We start from the raw sequence: 14,376 nt of genomic DNA on the forward strand, positions 1-14,376 counted from the left end.
AGATGAGTTCAAGTCTCCACATACCATTTTGTTGATGAAGTTCCACAAGCTCCCCTTAGTGGTTCTTCGTTTTTGATCGATGAACGCCTTGAAATCTAAAGCTCAACTATACTTTCTATCCTAATCCGAGACTTATCTATAAGTAGAGTAGACATCAAGACTTGTAGTTTTAACAACTAAACTTGACAACAAGCTTGAGATAGCAACGCTCGCGAGTTCAACCGAGCAGTGCTCTAACAATACTGACTTGACTTGTTTCCACTCCTAACACATCTTTCAAGTCGCTTTTGAATGAAAACATAACATGCGAAGTTATATATTTATAAAGCTCTAGTATTAGACTTGGTCATATTATTATAATCAAAGTGTCAAGGAATTATATTGAATTACGAAGTATAACACTTATCTTTTGAACTTCGTAAATACGACATCAACATAATCTATGTATATAGTTACATGATTATGTGTGGGATATAAGTGTAATTTCATCCTAGGAAACTATGCATTATTATATTGGTTTAAAGAAGTAGATGTACGAACTTTTTTCTTAAACGAAAGGGAAATCAATAAGTGTGTTGGTCCAGTTTTCATTGAAGAATATTTGGATGACCAATGCAAGGTGACAAGGCAGAACCGATCTTAACTTACATTGAGAATCAAGGTAGAACTGGTATAGCCCATATTATTTGAAAAGGTATAACCGATCCTAACTAGTATTGGAAGACAAGGTAGAACCGGTCATAACCTATATCTAGTGATATGGTATAACCAATCCTAACTAGTATTGGAAGCAAGGTATAACCGGTCATAACCTATATTGGGAGTCATGGTATAACCGATCCTAACTTAGTTTGGGAGTCATGGTAGAGACGTCCCAAAACCGAAATAACTGGGGATCAAAAAATTTTATCTAGAAAAAATTGGAGAAACGAGAGAAGGTTTGAAGAGAAATAATGGAAAATGTGATTATTTATAGGCGGGATGGAGTCGATGGTTAGCAATATTAATTATGTCCAATGATATAAACAAAATTACTAGCGATCAAGACTCTATCCCTAAAGCTATAGTTAAAACTGCTCAATAGCATTTCCATTGTTGAACCGGTTTTTCGTAGTAGCGCCATTAATTTTCTAGGCCACCTGATATAGGAAACAAGTTCTTTTATCATTATGCATATGAACCGGCTCAAGTGATTCATTCAGCCAGTTCCATATTGGGTGCAAAAGAATTGCCACACCCGTAGAACCCCTATAGCACATGTGATGAGATGCATAGCGATTTTGTTCGAGTGTTACTGCTACATATCCGGTTCTTTGCCCTAGGTGTTAGTACAGTAATAGCCGGTCTCACTTTGGCCGCTTCATCTCGCATCACACTCAGAAGTCAAAAGACTCAGGACTCTCGACTCCGCAGTCTCCAATTCAACGTCTTCTTCCATTTGGGGATTTTTTCCCAAACCAGAGAAAAAATCTTCCCATGTCAAATCCCTAAACCCTAATCCGAAACAATCACTAACAAAGATGTCCTCCACCACCACCGCTGCCACCTTTCTCCTCCTCCTCCACCTCCTCCTACTTATCTCACCTACAATTACATCACTTCCAATTCTAGGTCTAGACTCATTCCATACTCAACAAACTCATCTTGATCCACAAGCAAACAATGATTCCTTCCTGTTACTACCATCACAACTCAAAAAATCACTCTCAACGCAATCATTCACCACTATATCATCTCTTATCACTTCACTTCTCTCGTTAGAAATCTCAGTTCCTATCCATCTCAAACTCGTTGGTTCTTTCTCATCTGATTCTGAATCTCTTCTCACCAATTTCATCTCCGCTGCTCATTTCTCTGATCAGTTTCAAATCATTGGATCTGATACTCATGACCATCATCTCTCTATTAAACACTCTCTTCATCTTGATGTTTCTCATTCACCATCTCTTTCTACCCAAATCGCTGAATCCATCAAATCTGAAATCGGTGTGACGACTACGAATTTGAGAACACCGTTGGTTTCGATTCCTTATTTAGTTGTGGATAAAATTGTTAAGAAGGATTTTGAGAAAGAACAACCTGCTCAAGGTGTTTATATTTATTTGTTGAATTTGAATTCGCAGTCGAAACCATATGCCTATAGTTATGGAGCTGGGGAGAGTTCATTGGCTTATACGAAATGTGCTGGGAGCATTTGGACTGGTAAAGAGAGGTATCTTTGGATTGATTTAGCTGCTGGACCTGTTGATTATGGTCCAGCTTTGTCTGGTGATGGAGTTATGCCTAAAGGGGAATTTCATCCATTGGCGGCTTTACATGGAAGGCCAAAATCGCAGAAAGCATTGCTTTCGGATTTAGCTTCGTTGGTTTGGAGTGCGTATCAGGTACTTTTAGTTCCTTCTTTGAGGGTTTCTGTTCCGCTTATGAATTCACTTATAGTTGAGTTTATACATGTTCATGAATCTGAAAACAAGGATTTAAATGGTTTAGATTGGAATTCTATTGAGAGAACTTTCATGGATGAAGCAAATGCAGGGGGGTTGTTACTTGGTGGTCAATCATTAAAGTTTAAAACATATGATGTTAGTTTTAAAGATTGTCCATTATGTACTTATGCTATCGCGGCTTCAACGAATTCTTTTACTTCGAGGTTCTTGTTTGAGAATTATACTTTGATTGCTAGTGAGTATTTAGATTCCAAAGGATTGCATCAAATTCTTTCAGATTCTGTAGATGAATTGAGAAAGGCTGCTGGAATTCCTGAGGAGGATTATAGTAGTCATGTACTTCCAGTTTATGTATTTGATTTGGAATACAATAGATTGATGATGCTCGATCGGTATCACCAATCAATTGCTTTCAAAGATATGGTAATTGCTGTTAGAACAAAGAACACTCAAACCGTAAGTGATTATAGCTGTAATGGCCGACACGTGATGACACAAACACGTAAGCTTGAGAGACCGGTCGTAGGTTCTATCTTACAGAGTATGTGGGGAGTTTCGCCAACCCATTTGAAATGGAGCCCACGACATAATAACACTTTGGTAGATTATACTTGGAGTATTGGGCAAACCCCATTTGGGCCATTTTCAGAGTCGTCGACTTTATCTTTTGTTCAAAAGGATGCCGCTCGAAGAAATGTTCTTGTTTCAGCTTTGAATGACACAGTTACTAGTGCAATCAATTTGCTAGAATCAATATCTGCACATGGGGGAGATAGAAAACTTCTTAAACAAGGTCGGCATGTTGAGTTCGTACAGCGGTGGAATATGCTAAAGTACAAGTTGGACAAGGTTGTGTCTGCATTGTCTCATATGGATTTCGAGAAGGCTTTGTATTATTACAGGTCTTCTGATCATGATTTATTTGCCATCCACAACCTCGTTTACCATGCCACAGAAGAAATGGAGTCATCTCTTGTTTGTTTTAAGGATCCACCATTTCCATGGGGTGCTGTATCAATAGCTGGGTCAGTTACATTTGCTTTCATTTATGTCTATGCAAAAAGAGACCAGATCTTTAAAAGCAAGAGAAAGCAGTTTTGATTGTTTTAACAGATTTAGATATTTTCGTCCATTGAACATCTTGCTCTGTCCCTGTGTTAATGTAGAACATAACCTGCAAGTCTTTCATATACTTTTTGATCTTGTGTCATCATATACTTTTTCATATCTTGATCATTGTTTTTGTTTAGACTTATTTTTGATTCATCTCCTTATGAGTTATTAGCAATGGCGTGACAGGGAAGTTTCATGAATTCATATTGGTATCGTCTCACTCTAAGTCATGCAGCAGATGCTTTGCTGAGAACCATTAGCCACCATCTTGTAGCACCGCTCACTATTAACTAGTCCAGAGGCAAAAAGGTCATCTATCTGCTGTGCTTGACAAGAAAGCTTAAACCTCGTGTTTGATGTTTGAAGACACTGCATATGAATTTTCTAGATGTTTTTGGTGTTTAAAGTTCAAACATGGTATCTCGAATTCCTTTATTCTTAGCATACTCTATAAAGATCTATCATTTGGATGAAAGTGAGGAAGAAATTACCTGTACTGAGTGAATTTAGTAGGTTTTAACATTGAAGACAATTGCCTGGAACATGAATGACAGTGGTAGCTGGGTTGAAGATCGGAAATGTGGATCTCTGAGTTTTCATTAGTGTTAATATCTTTGATAGTTTTGCTTGTCAGAGTCCTGCCTGGGTATCCCTCATCTCAGTGCTTATTAGGTGATGCATAGGCCTCTCGCCGATAAATCTTTGATAGATCGTCACTGAGTTCCGATCGTGTTCTATACTTGGATGTGGTTGTTGTAGGCCTTTGCACCTCTAGTTCCACAAATTTGCTTATGATTTGTTAACATTTGGATGTTTAATGGTTCCTTGCTTGGTGTTAGACAATTTGGATGTTTGGTCTCTAGATAAAGCAGGTGAAAACTAGTTGTGACTTCTGGACAATTCTCTTGGTGGTTTCAGCTCGAATTAGGGTCAGTATGTTGATTGAACGAGTCAAAGATAGATGTTAGCTTTTATCTGATTAGTATTTTATCCGCAGTTGTCCGTGCTTTATAAATCTTTCTGTAAAAATTGTTTACAGATTTCAGATGTCACTAGTTTGTACTTTGTAGTTGTATCTACTTTTTTTAACCAAGGTTACTAGGGTGGAGCCTTGCTTTTTTGTGCTTCTTCCCTTCTGCAATTTTCTATTATCTACAAATGAGTTTATCTCTCAGAAGTAAAAAGAAGAAAGCATAAAATGCTGAAAAGTGAGATATCAACTGGAACCATTAGTGGAGTCATGGCCATATCCAACAGTGGAGTCATGAAAATGCTGAAAAGTGAGACATCAACTGGGTAAAAAGCATTTTCATGTTCAACCTTTTAGCTTTTAAATTATTGAATCATGTATGTGATACGGAGAAACAACAAATTCCTGGCAACATTGTGGCAGAAAAGGCTTCATTTTTTAAGATTCACGTAGAGAGCAAAAATGGGATCTCCCTTTCTAAGACTCCAAGTCTTATGCTGGTCTTCACAGCCTTCATATCCAACAAAGGGGTGGGTTCAGAGCTGAATTCCTCGCATCTCCAGAAGCAAACTGTTAATCACAGATGCATTTGCTATTGAGAATGCAAACTCAATATTGATTGTTTGAGTGCTGACTGATTTTGCAGTCCAAGGGTCTATAGGATTTGGGCCAATGTGTTGGACTGCCTTAAAAGGCTCAAATGGAGTCCAGTCCAGCCTCAACCTTTGACTCCCCGGCTTGCACCTAATAATTCTAAAACCCTGAGAAAAAGTTTCTTTCAGCAGAACCCTAAAATCTCAAAGCGCCTCTATTCTCTCCATCTTCAACAAGTTCGAGAGAAAATCATTGGCGTTTTCATTTCATCCACCGAGATGTCGTTACTGGACCTCATCAAAGAAGCCGCCGCCGCCGCTGATTCTGAAACTTCAGTCGAATCAAAATACCCAATAGTTTTAAATGCAATTCCGATTCTAACCGATTTGAAAGCTGCAAAAGATGACACAGACGATACCAAAATTATCAAACGTGTTGAAGGATGGAAGGTTTCAGAAACCGATACAGAAATCATTGAATCAGGAAACAAGTTCACCAGAAGATTGAAAAAGAAGCTGAAAAATCCCAAATCCTTTAATACAGATGAGTTTCTTGAGATTTTGCATTCTTTCTTGAAGAAAATCGTTGATCTTCTTAATCTATCTGATGATGATGTTTCGAGTTCTGTTTGTTTAATGCTAGAAAAATCAGGTGTTTTTATTGGTAAAAATGTTTTAAGTTTGATATTGGAAGCTTCGTTAAAGCTGGAGGTATGGGAAGTATTGAAAACCCTAATTATTCAAGGAGTAACATGTTTGGATTTGATTGAGATTTTGGTGACGAAACAAAGAGCTGATTTGCTTTGTTTATGTGTTAAACATGTTTTGGATATTCAGTCTGATGATTTTGTGAGTATTTTCAAATACTTTCTTACTCCACCTAAAGGTTTGAATAAGAATATGATTAGTGTAAGAGAAGATTGGGAAAACCAGGCTAATTTAGCTATAGAGAGTTGTAGTAGTAGAAGGAATGACAAGTCTGTGTTGGCGAAAGAAGCTTCGATATTACTTATGGTTGCTTATGATGAGTTTACATCAGCTGAGCTTTGTTTGCATTATTTATTTGCAAGTTCAAATCCTGATTCATTAACATTATCATATGTTTTATCAAGATTGACTGGGACTGAGATGTTGAGCTTGATTAAGTATTTAGGGAAATGGTTGAAGAAATATGAGAAGTTTCCTCAAGCAAGTCCGTGTCCAAAAGCGGGTAAGAAATTGGGTTTGAATGCTTGTGATTGGGTTCCTTCTCTTAAGTCAATTGTGAAGTATATTGGATTGGTTTTGGATGAACATTTTTCTAAATTGGTATTGTATACTGAGTTTCAAGAGGAGTTGAGACTGATTAATGGAGTTGTTCAATCTTTAGCATCGGAAGCTAGATTATGTTGCTCAGTTGCAGATGTAGTCGAGAACTTGAAGCTGGAAACTCAGAGTCAAAAGGATGCTTGAAGGTTAGGATTTTATATCTAGTTTTTCTGTAACAATGCACTCTATTAAGTACTTTCAAGTTTTTAATCTTGAATACTCTCTTATTTTTTCTTGGAGTCTTTGTTATTTCATTCTTGAAATGTAATCGCGTGTCCTTTGATAGGATAAACTTTTTAGCATTCATTTGTACTCTTAGCTAAGTTTTATGTGGAATCAAGAGTTTTGAATGTGATTAGCCTATAGGGAAGGATAGAAGGAGGATTATCCCACTCCATTCTCTGCGGTTGTGTGCCCAAAATATGCAGTGTGATCTAAAATGGCCTCAGTAGGTCAAAATATGCCTCATGACTACAAAACATCCAAACTTGGCACTGACTTAATATCTGCTCAGTGATCTATATGTTGGCCCATCACCTAAAAATCTTCCAGTTAAGCATAAATCGTCATTGTGGTGTGACCCAAAATCTAGAAATTCATTGCTCTATTCTATTTCATCTTGGTAGAGTGAAAACTTGGTTATGTAATATCGACTCTTGTATTTCATTTCTGAAACTTGTGACCCAGAATCTAGATATCCATTGTTCGATTCTTGTATTTCATTTTGGTAGAGTGAAAACTCTGTTATGTAATATCGACTCTTGTATTTCATTTCTGAAACTCCAGCATATAACGTATGAATCTGGTTTAAAGTTTTGGAGATTTTAATGCGGAACTAAATACATGTCAATGAAATGGTGATACTAGTTCTCCTACAGTTGATGGGTATGATATTGACAAAGGAAAATAGGCGTGGTTTTGATAATTCAGAGCTACCTGTACTAGCAGAAGGAAGGGAATGCAAGCCATGGTGGTGGTGCAGTGGAAAAGGCACCAGTGTTCCCTACAAGGTACAGTTCTTCATTTGGTAAGCTGTATAAAAAGAGAATTTAAACAGAAGAGTTGGTGGATTAACCAATACAGGTTGTTGCTTCTGCAAGCAACACTCAGCAAGAATCAGTAGACTATGTATTCCTTCTGCAGCTACAAGAAAATTTGGGAGTTGGGACTACCTCATTGGCAGCTACAAGGTGCACTGGAACTGTCCAGCTACTGTGCGAGATCAGCTAGAACTTAGAAGCTTGCGACAATCCTAAAGGAGGCGTACTGTCAGACAAATTTTGCCAACTTTTCTATCACAATCTGTTGGACAATCTGGAGAGGAAGGAACTAGGGGGTAATGGCTTTGAACTAGCGACACATTGGGAGGGCATACTAGCTGAGACTACTTGTAAAAAAAAAAACCTCTTGTATCCTCTTTAACTTTTTTTTCTCAAAAAAATTAACCTTTTTTTTTGTCAAATAAACAAACAAAACAAATCAATCCAGGCGCTGTTGGATTACAAATGTCAATGCGGTGAAACAGATGTCTCTCACAAAATTGGAACTTGGACAACTGTAAAGCTCCTCCTAAAAGTAAATTTGAGTAGAAAACCGCCAGCTTGTCCAGCACCAGGGCTGAGCCTATCCATCTCAAATCTTTCCTCCTATCAGTCGGGATGATGCTGAGTTGAGATACCACTACTACTTGCTCCACTCCAAATCAGCTGTCTCAGCTCCAGAACGCATGTTGGTGTTGTTGTTGACACGGCTGGTATCACTAGGCTTCACGGAGTTCACGAAAGTGTGCCAACCTAGAAGGTATGGCAAGATATACTGCAAAATACTCAAATAAATATGTTAGAAACAAATTTCTGTATAACCATAAGGTGGCTAATTCACAAAAAATTCTGAAAGTGGTCTTGTCATTTGTTTCTAGCTTTGCAGAAACAAAACAATTAGGGGATGAATCGTACACTGAAGGCTGAATTTAGAACAGTTAGTTCTGCCTTGGTAACAGGAATGTAAATGTTTTCATCCACATTCAAGAGCTTGTTTTGAACATCTGCGATGGAAACAAAACCAGGGTTCAGATCAACAAAAATTGTATCTCAGATAAATTACCTTTTAATTGCTTTCTAAATGCATGCGACTACCCATTTTTTTCCTCGTCAAGCTACAACTGTAATGATCTCAAAAGATCTCTAAAACCAGAGACTGGAAGGCCCAATTCTCCAGCTAGTACAGCTTTCAAGTCAATTACTTGAAGTGGTGGTCTCAATTTTGTCACACTTAAATATAAACTCATGAAGAACACAGGATACGATGAATTTTGAAAGTGTTAGCTGTTGGAGAGCTACATAAGTTAATATAATATGTAAGAGTGACAAGTGACTATTTGGTTCAGGAGGGTGAAGGTCAAAGCAGTGCAGCACTGCAGACTCCCAAGGCGCCTTGGGATAACTAATTCATTGTTTCAAAATTCAAATAAGTGACTAAACGTCAACAAAAAAAAAAATGACGACTCAGAAGTAGGTGGGTTTTGGGCGTAGTCAAACAAAGAGCAGGCCAGTAACTTAGAGGACTGGTGCCCTTTAGAGCCTAGGCCAGTTTCCCATCATATACTCCATCAACCAAACATAGGTCAAGTGCGAAACATCCAACACCAATTAAGTGCAGTTAAAAGACATGGTAAACGAGATTACTTAGATTAAAGAAATGTCCAGATCCATCGGGAAGGGGCTCCACTTTCAAAACCTTTCTGACCTTGCCTTCCTCACTGCAGAATACACATGTATCAGTTCCGCTTGAGAAACTTCGAAGTTCCATATACTTCTCATTTAAATCATTTGTGAAACACAGGAAAGGAAAAAAAAAAGATGGAGTACACATGCACCAGAAAAGCATTGCATTTGTAACCTAAGACTATTAGTTCACTACCAGATGACTTGCTATTTGGTTATCTCATGAACGCCATATATACTCAAAACAAGATGAGCAATGTGAGCCAAATTGTGAGTTTGATTAATTGAGAAGGAACTGCACAGTGTAGTGCAAAAAAAATGAAGGCAATGTATCCATGAGAGTTCAGTGGTAAGACTTAATCACTAATCTCTGCTAGACAAAATTATGACAAAAATCTAGCATGTGGCATCTCTCAAGTTATATTACTTCCACAGATATTCCCTGTAACCTAATCAGCAATGTTGAGAATAAGAATTCGAGTAATTCTTTAATAGAAACTTGTTCATGCCATTATGGTGGCTCAGAAAGACAAACTTCAAATTTAAACAAGGACCTTATAAAAGCGAAAGACTTTTTTAGAGACTCGTTTCAAACATTTCTTTTTCTTTTCTTAGAGATAAATAGAAGCTCCAATTTTCTCAATTTCTCTTTCTTTTTGTTATTGTAGTTGATATATTAGTAAGAAAGAATTCATAGGACTATTATGACTTGACCACAACAAACCTTTTTCACTACTCAGCAACCAACCTATCAAGCTTGTTTACTGGAAGCAGGAAAACAATAATCAATATGAAAAGAAGAGTTCTAACACACCTTTTCCCCTTAAATGGATCATGGAAGAATTCACATGAATCCTTTAAACCAAGGTTCATCAAAGCTGCAATCTCAGTCACTGACAGAGAGAATACCTGCACAAAAATTCGACGAGAAATATTTCTTCTATATTAGTTAACAAGACATACTGATTCTTTAAGCATGGAAGACCGAAATCAAAGGAGAAACTGATGCCTTTAACAGGTTGCAATGACTAGCAACAATTACAGACATTACTAAATCCACTCTCTAAATACGGTAGAAATGAGTCACGAAACAGTGCGGCAATCTGGATAAACACGGATCTTTTGGAACAACGAGAAATATGCACACAGGTGAAACAAAAGCATTCCAGTGCTTGATAAAGAACCAGAATGGCTCTCAACTCTTAAGATCTACTCATATACACGAAGGCCGAAGATTAAAAACCGATAACCTTCACAGACCTAAGAGAACTACCAATTCCCAAATAGAAAGATCTAAAGAAAACTCAGTTGAAACTGTCCTTGTTATGGATAATAGATATAGGCAGCAAGTGTCATGAGTATACACAGATTTCACTATGAAGGTACCTTAGGTTTTTAAGTATCTGCATTCATTTCATAGTGATAAAAGTTACAGGATACATTGCCGTCTTTCTTTTTAAAGCACACCCTAATGTACATTTCTCGTCCAAATTCATTGAAAATAAAGAAGAAACTTAAAAAAAAAAAAAAAAAACTGAGGGAGGACAAAACCAACCTGCTTCCTATTCCAATCATATTGCCTGACCCCAACACTAGGAGCAAACTGAAGTAGAACAAACCCTTCTTTTGATAGCTTATAAGCACCTGACTGCAGTCACAAAACAGCAAATGATTAAAAAAAAAAAAAACACAGAAAGACTGACGTTCACACCTAAATTTCAAAATTATGTCGTTTAAAGAGATGAAATTGTAAAGGCATACCTCTAAAGGAAGAAATTCTGGTGATATGGGTTCCACAGTAAGAGCTGCTTTCCCTTTATAGATAGAATGACCAACAAAAACCCTTGTTGCAGCTGCAAAAACTCCAAAACCCTAAACCCAGTTAAATAAAACCCATAAAAAAGCACCCAAAAGAAGTTCAGTAAAAACATTAAAAAAACGACAATGAAAAAAAAAGGTCTCAAACCTCCTAAAGCTTGTGAACTAAATGTTTCTTCAGAAGGTTTTGTGTATCTCTGTTGTTGTTTCTGAAAATACTCTGAATTTCTACATTTGATGGTAAATTTGTTTTTGTTATTGGATTGAGAGGGTTTTACACAGATTCTAGTCAAACTATAAGATGATGATGATGATGATGATGAAGGGTTTATAGAGGAAGAATTAAAGTTGTTTTTGAGTGAAGTAATTTTAGGGTGTTGCAAAGTTAAACTAGAAGTTGGTACATATTCCATTTTTGTTTTCTACTTTTCTTCTTCTTCCTTGGGTGAGATAAGATGTTATGACAGCGGAGAGAAAAGTGAACTCTGGATAAAATATGAGGGTAAATATAAGCGGCAGTCCAGGGGGTGCCCACTCGTAGGCTTGAGTGTAGTGGAGAGATTTGTGGTAATGAAAGTGAAATACGGCAGTGGCTAAAGCCTCTGAAAATCTTAATCCTCTTTCTCCGTGCTCGAAAGCTGGTAAGGTGAGCGGAAATTTCAAAATAGGCGAAATTTGGATCAGTGTTAGTAAAACCCAAAAAGCGATGAAATGAACCTCGCTTTTAAAAATTCACTGAGGCAACCATTTTCGCTTTCACTGAACGAGGTGCACGCTCATCTTTTGAGCGAGTCTCAGGTCCTCGCTAAAAGTAAATATTTGTTTGACCTTTTTATTCCTACATCCACGTAACACCCCACCATACAATTGACACTCTTTTTTATCTAATTCATGCTCTCCTCGTAAACCTTGAAAGTATAGTCGAGAATTAATAGTTCACCACCGAGATCAATGTGGAGTGGCGCAAAAGGAATAACTAAACTCAACTGCAGAGGAGACAACGACCTCTGGAACTGTAGTTTGACCCTGACGTCATGTGTTTTTATTAATTTCAGAGAGCGACAATACTGGTACATGTATAGATTATAAATTTGTAAACGTAGTTCATTCTGAAACTTAATATTCTTCTTCGTTAGCAACAAACAATTTTTTAGGACACAACGTTGAATGTGGAGTGTTATTTTTAGCGAACTCAAATAAGATCTAACTTATTTACTTAATTTCAAACTACGATACAAGACAGTACATTCCGCCAATACAATCACCAATTTTAAGCCTACTAAGTCACTGTCGCAGGCACCGCGGATGCACTGAGCACGTGCAACAAGCCTTTAAACCGATAGATGTCCCTGCCGGCCGAGTGGTGTCCCGGGGGGGGGGGGGAGATTTACAAAAGGTTTACCCACAAAATCTTTACTCCCTCATCTTCATCGCGAGCTTCATTTAGGTCATGACATATTTCATCCGGATTGAACTCGGATATCCTTTGTTTGAGCAGTAAATAACACTTATAGAAGTCAAATTCTTTGTTGGTGGTCTCTGAGTATCTTTGTTTCGCCGCAATTTCCTACAATAAACAAACAATAACTTATTAGAGTTTCATTTAAATAGTTTCTTAACATAATTTGATCCAAATTTTGAACCACTTACACAATCGTCGAGAATCCAACCGCTAGGTAAGTTTCTGTATAAAGTTACAACAAAATCCAAGTATCGTTTCACCTGTTTCTTAATCGAGGTGACCCGGTTTTGTAACACACGACCAGTTCTCTGGTTTGGATTTCCTTTTCTAACTGTTAGATGTTGAACTACCAAATCCCATAAGTTCACTCCCGAAACACTATTTCACGTAACATTTTCATCCACAAAAGACATTCATCCATGATTGGATTATAGATGTATCTTCCCCGGTTGTGAATTTGATTGCCATAACCAACCCAAAAATAAAATTAAAAAATGTATTAAAAAAAGACTAAGATGTGAAGGATAAATAAAGATGGTTTTAAATCTGTGTTGTTTATTTTTTGGTAAAGAATGAAGGTATTTATAGTAAACTTCTTGGCCTGGATTCATTTAATTTTAAATTACATCGAATAACTTTAGTCGTCTGTACATCTCATTTCCTATACCCCATGTGCTTGTTTTATTTTGTATCAATGTAACTTTAATTCATTGGGTCGTATCACTTTTCAACACTATTATTTTCCTTACATCTATTGCTACCATGTATTGTCATAATTTGAATATGCATTATTTCGAGTCATTAAATCATTTAGTCATTGATATGTGTTGGTGTTTTATCATTTTCTGACACAAAAAATTAAAAAATGACATTTTACAATTTAACAAACCAAGGGCTTTCATAATATCTCTCGTATACATTAAGGGTTTTTCGAGAACAACAAGGGGCGAATGTAAATAGTAGGGGTCGCTTTTTAAAATTATCAATGGCGGTCATTTGTGGTAAATTAAAGAAACAAATTGATCCCGAGAAAAATAAAGTCCCACTATATTTTACTTAATAGTTGATAACACAGATATATTCACTCTACATTGTATGTCGGGACTACGTCCTTTAAGAGCTCGTACAATTGATCATACTTAAATGGCCTCTTTGATTCTGCATGAAACTTGATGCGAGCTCTTGTTTTCTGTAGGAAAAAAAATTAAATGAATAAGTATCGATAGTTTTTTTGGTTAGACTAAGTAATTATGAAGGTGATATGTTTTCTTACGTGAGCTTCATAAGAAAATGCATGATGACCTATGTTTACGTGAAGCAAAAATGTAACAAAAGTATCGATTTCTATGGTGATCACAACAAATCTTTTTTTAATAGATGTCATTGTTCGGTCGTTTTCGTTTGCGGTAAGGTCTTCGAAGGATTAAAAAACACGGCGCCAAAAAATAGATTGTTCATTTTCACTATCTCCCGGTGGGCCTTCTTTTGCATGCCCCCACAACCCCCAAATCTTCTTCACTACTAAAGCACATGATTAATTTTATACAAATTATAAATCTCTTTGTCTTACAAGTAATTAAAGAGAACTCAGTTAAATTCGTCGCTTTAAATAGGAAGAGTGAGTGGAAAAAAACACTGACATAAAGTATGTGATCATGCTCATCACAAATGGACTGAGTGGTATCCTAGTGTAGAATTGAAATGCCTACTGACAAATTTTATCTTCTCGAGTTGGATGGTTTTTGGTAAAGAGTAAGGGTTGCTAGTTAATAGTAAACGACTTTTGAAAAAAGTTTAGGTTATTAGAATGAGGGTTATTTTTAAATTGTCAGGGGTGTTTTTGAACAGTTATGGATTTTCGAAATTATTAAGGATTGTTTAGATACAATATAAGGTGTTTCTGAATAGTAAAGATTTTTCGAAATTGGTAAGGGTTAATCGT

General features: G+C 36.8%; 3 protein-coding genes across 3 annotated transcripts; 2 read left to right on the forward strand and 1 right to left on the reverse strand.

The window, feature by feature from the left end:
• The first annotated feature begins 1,356 nt into the window (after nucleotides 1-1,356).
• LOC113317986 lies at nucleotides 1,357-3,698 on the forward strand. Its single transcript, XM_026566115.1, has one exon. It carries the CDS (start codon nucleotides 1,521-1,523, stop codon nucleotides 3,546-3,548), a length of 2,028 nt encoding a protein of 675 aa, XP_026421900.1. The 5' UTR covers nucleotides 1,357-1,520; the 3' UTR covers nucleotides 3,549-3,698.
• A 1,704-nt stretch (nucleotides 3,699-5,402) lies between these two features.
• Nucleotides 5,403-6,575, forward strand: LOC113315384. The gene has a single exon (XM_026563672.1). The coding sequence runs from the start codon at nucleotides 5,403-5,405 to the stop codon at nucleotides 6,573-6,575; it is 1,173 nt and encodes a 390-aa protein (XP_026419457.1).
• Nucleotides 6,576-7,833: 1,258 nt separating this feature from the next.
• On the reverse strand, nucleotides 7,834-11,468 carry LOC113318857 (single-stranded DNA-binding protein WHY1, chloroplastic-like). Its single transcript, XM_026567131.1, has 7 exons — nucleotides 11,121-11,468; nucleotides 10,916-11,007; nucleotides 10,710-10,802; nucleotides 9,969-10,063; nucleotides 9,116-9,189; nucleotides 8,387-8,475; nucleotides 7,834-8,246 (listed from the first exon to the last, which is right to left on the reverse strand). The coding sequence occupies exons 1-7, from the start codon at nucleotides 11,383-11,385 to the stop codon at nucleotides 8,115-8,117; spliced, it is 840 nt and encodes a 279-aa protein (XP_026422916.1). The 5' UTR covers nucleotides 11,386-11,468; the 3' UTR covers nucleotides 7,834-8,114.
• Nucleotides 11,469-14,376: the final 2,908 nt, after the last annotated feature.

Source organism: Papaver somniferum, chromosome 10, assembly GCF_003573695.1.
Source record: "Papaver somniferum cultivar HN1 chromosome 10, ASM357369v1, whole genome shotgun sequence".
Classification (NCBI taxonomy): domain Eukaryota; kingdom Viridiplantae; phylum Streptophyta; class Magnoliopsida; order Ranunculales; family Papaveraceae; genus Papaver; species Papaver somniferum.

What these genes read in the sequence shown, in the direction of transcription:
- LOC113317986 (XM_026566115.1), top strand. Translation starts at nt 1,521, where the DNA reads ATGTCCTCCACCACCACCGCTGCCACCTTTCTCCTCCTCCTCCACCTC.
- LOC113315384 (XM_026563672.1), top strand. Translation starts at nt 5,403, where the DNA reads ATGTCGTTACTGGACCTCATCAAAGAAGCCGCCGCCGCCGCTGATTCT.
- LOC113318857 (XM_026567131.1), bottom strand. Translation starts at nt 11,385, where the DNA reads ATGGAATATGTACCAACTTCTAGTTTAACTTTGCAACACCCTAAAATT. An exon ending in TGGACATTTCTTTAATCTAA is followed by an intron (nt 8,476 to 9,115) that starts GTAATCTCGTTT and finishes TTTCCATCGCAG; the next exon opens with ATGTTCAAAACAAGCTCTTG. An exon ending in TTCTAAATTCAGCCTTCAGT is followed by an intron (nt 8,247 to 8,386) that starts GTACGATTCATC and finishes AGTATTTTGCAG; the next exon opens with TATATCTTGCCATACCTTCT.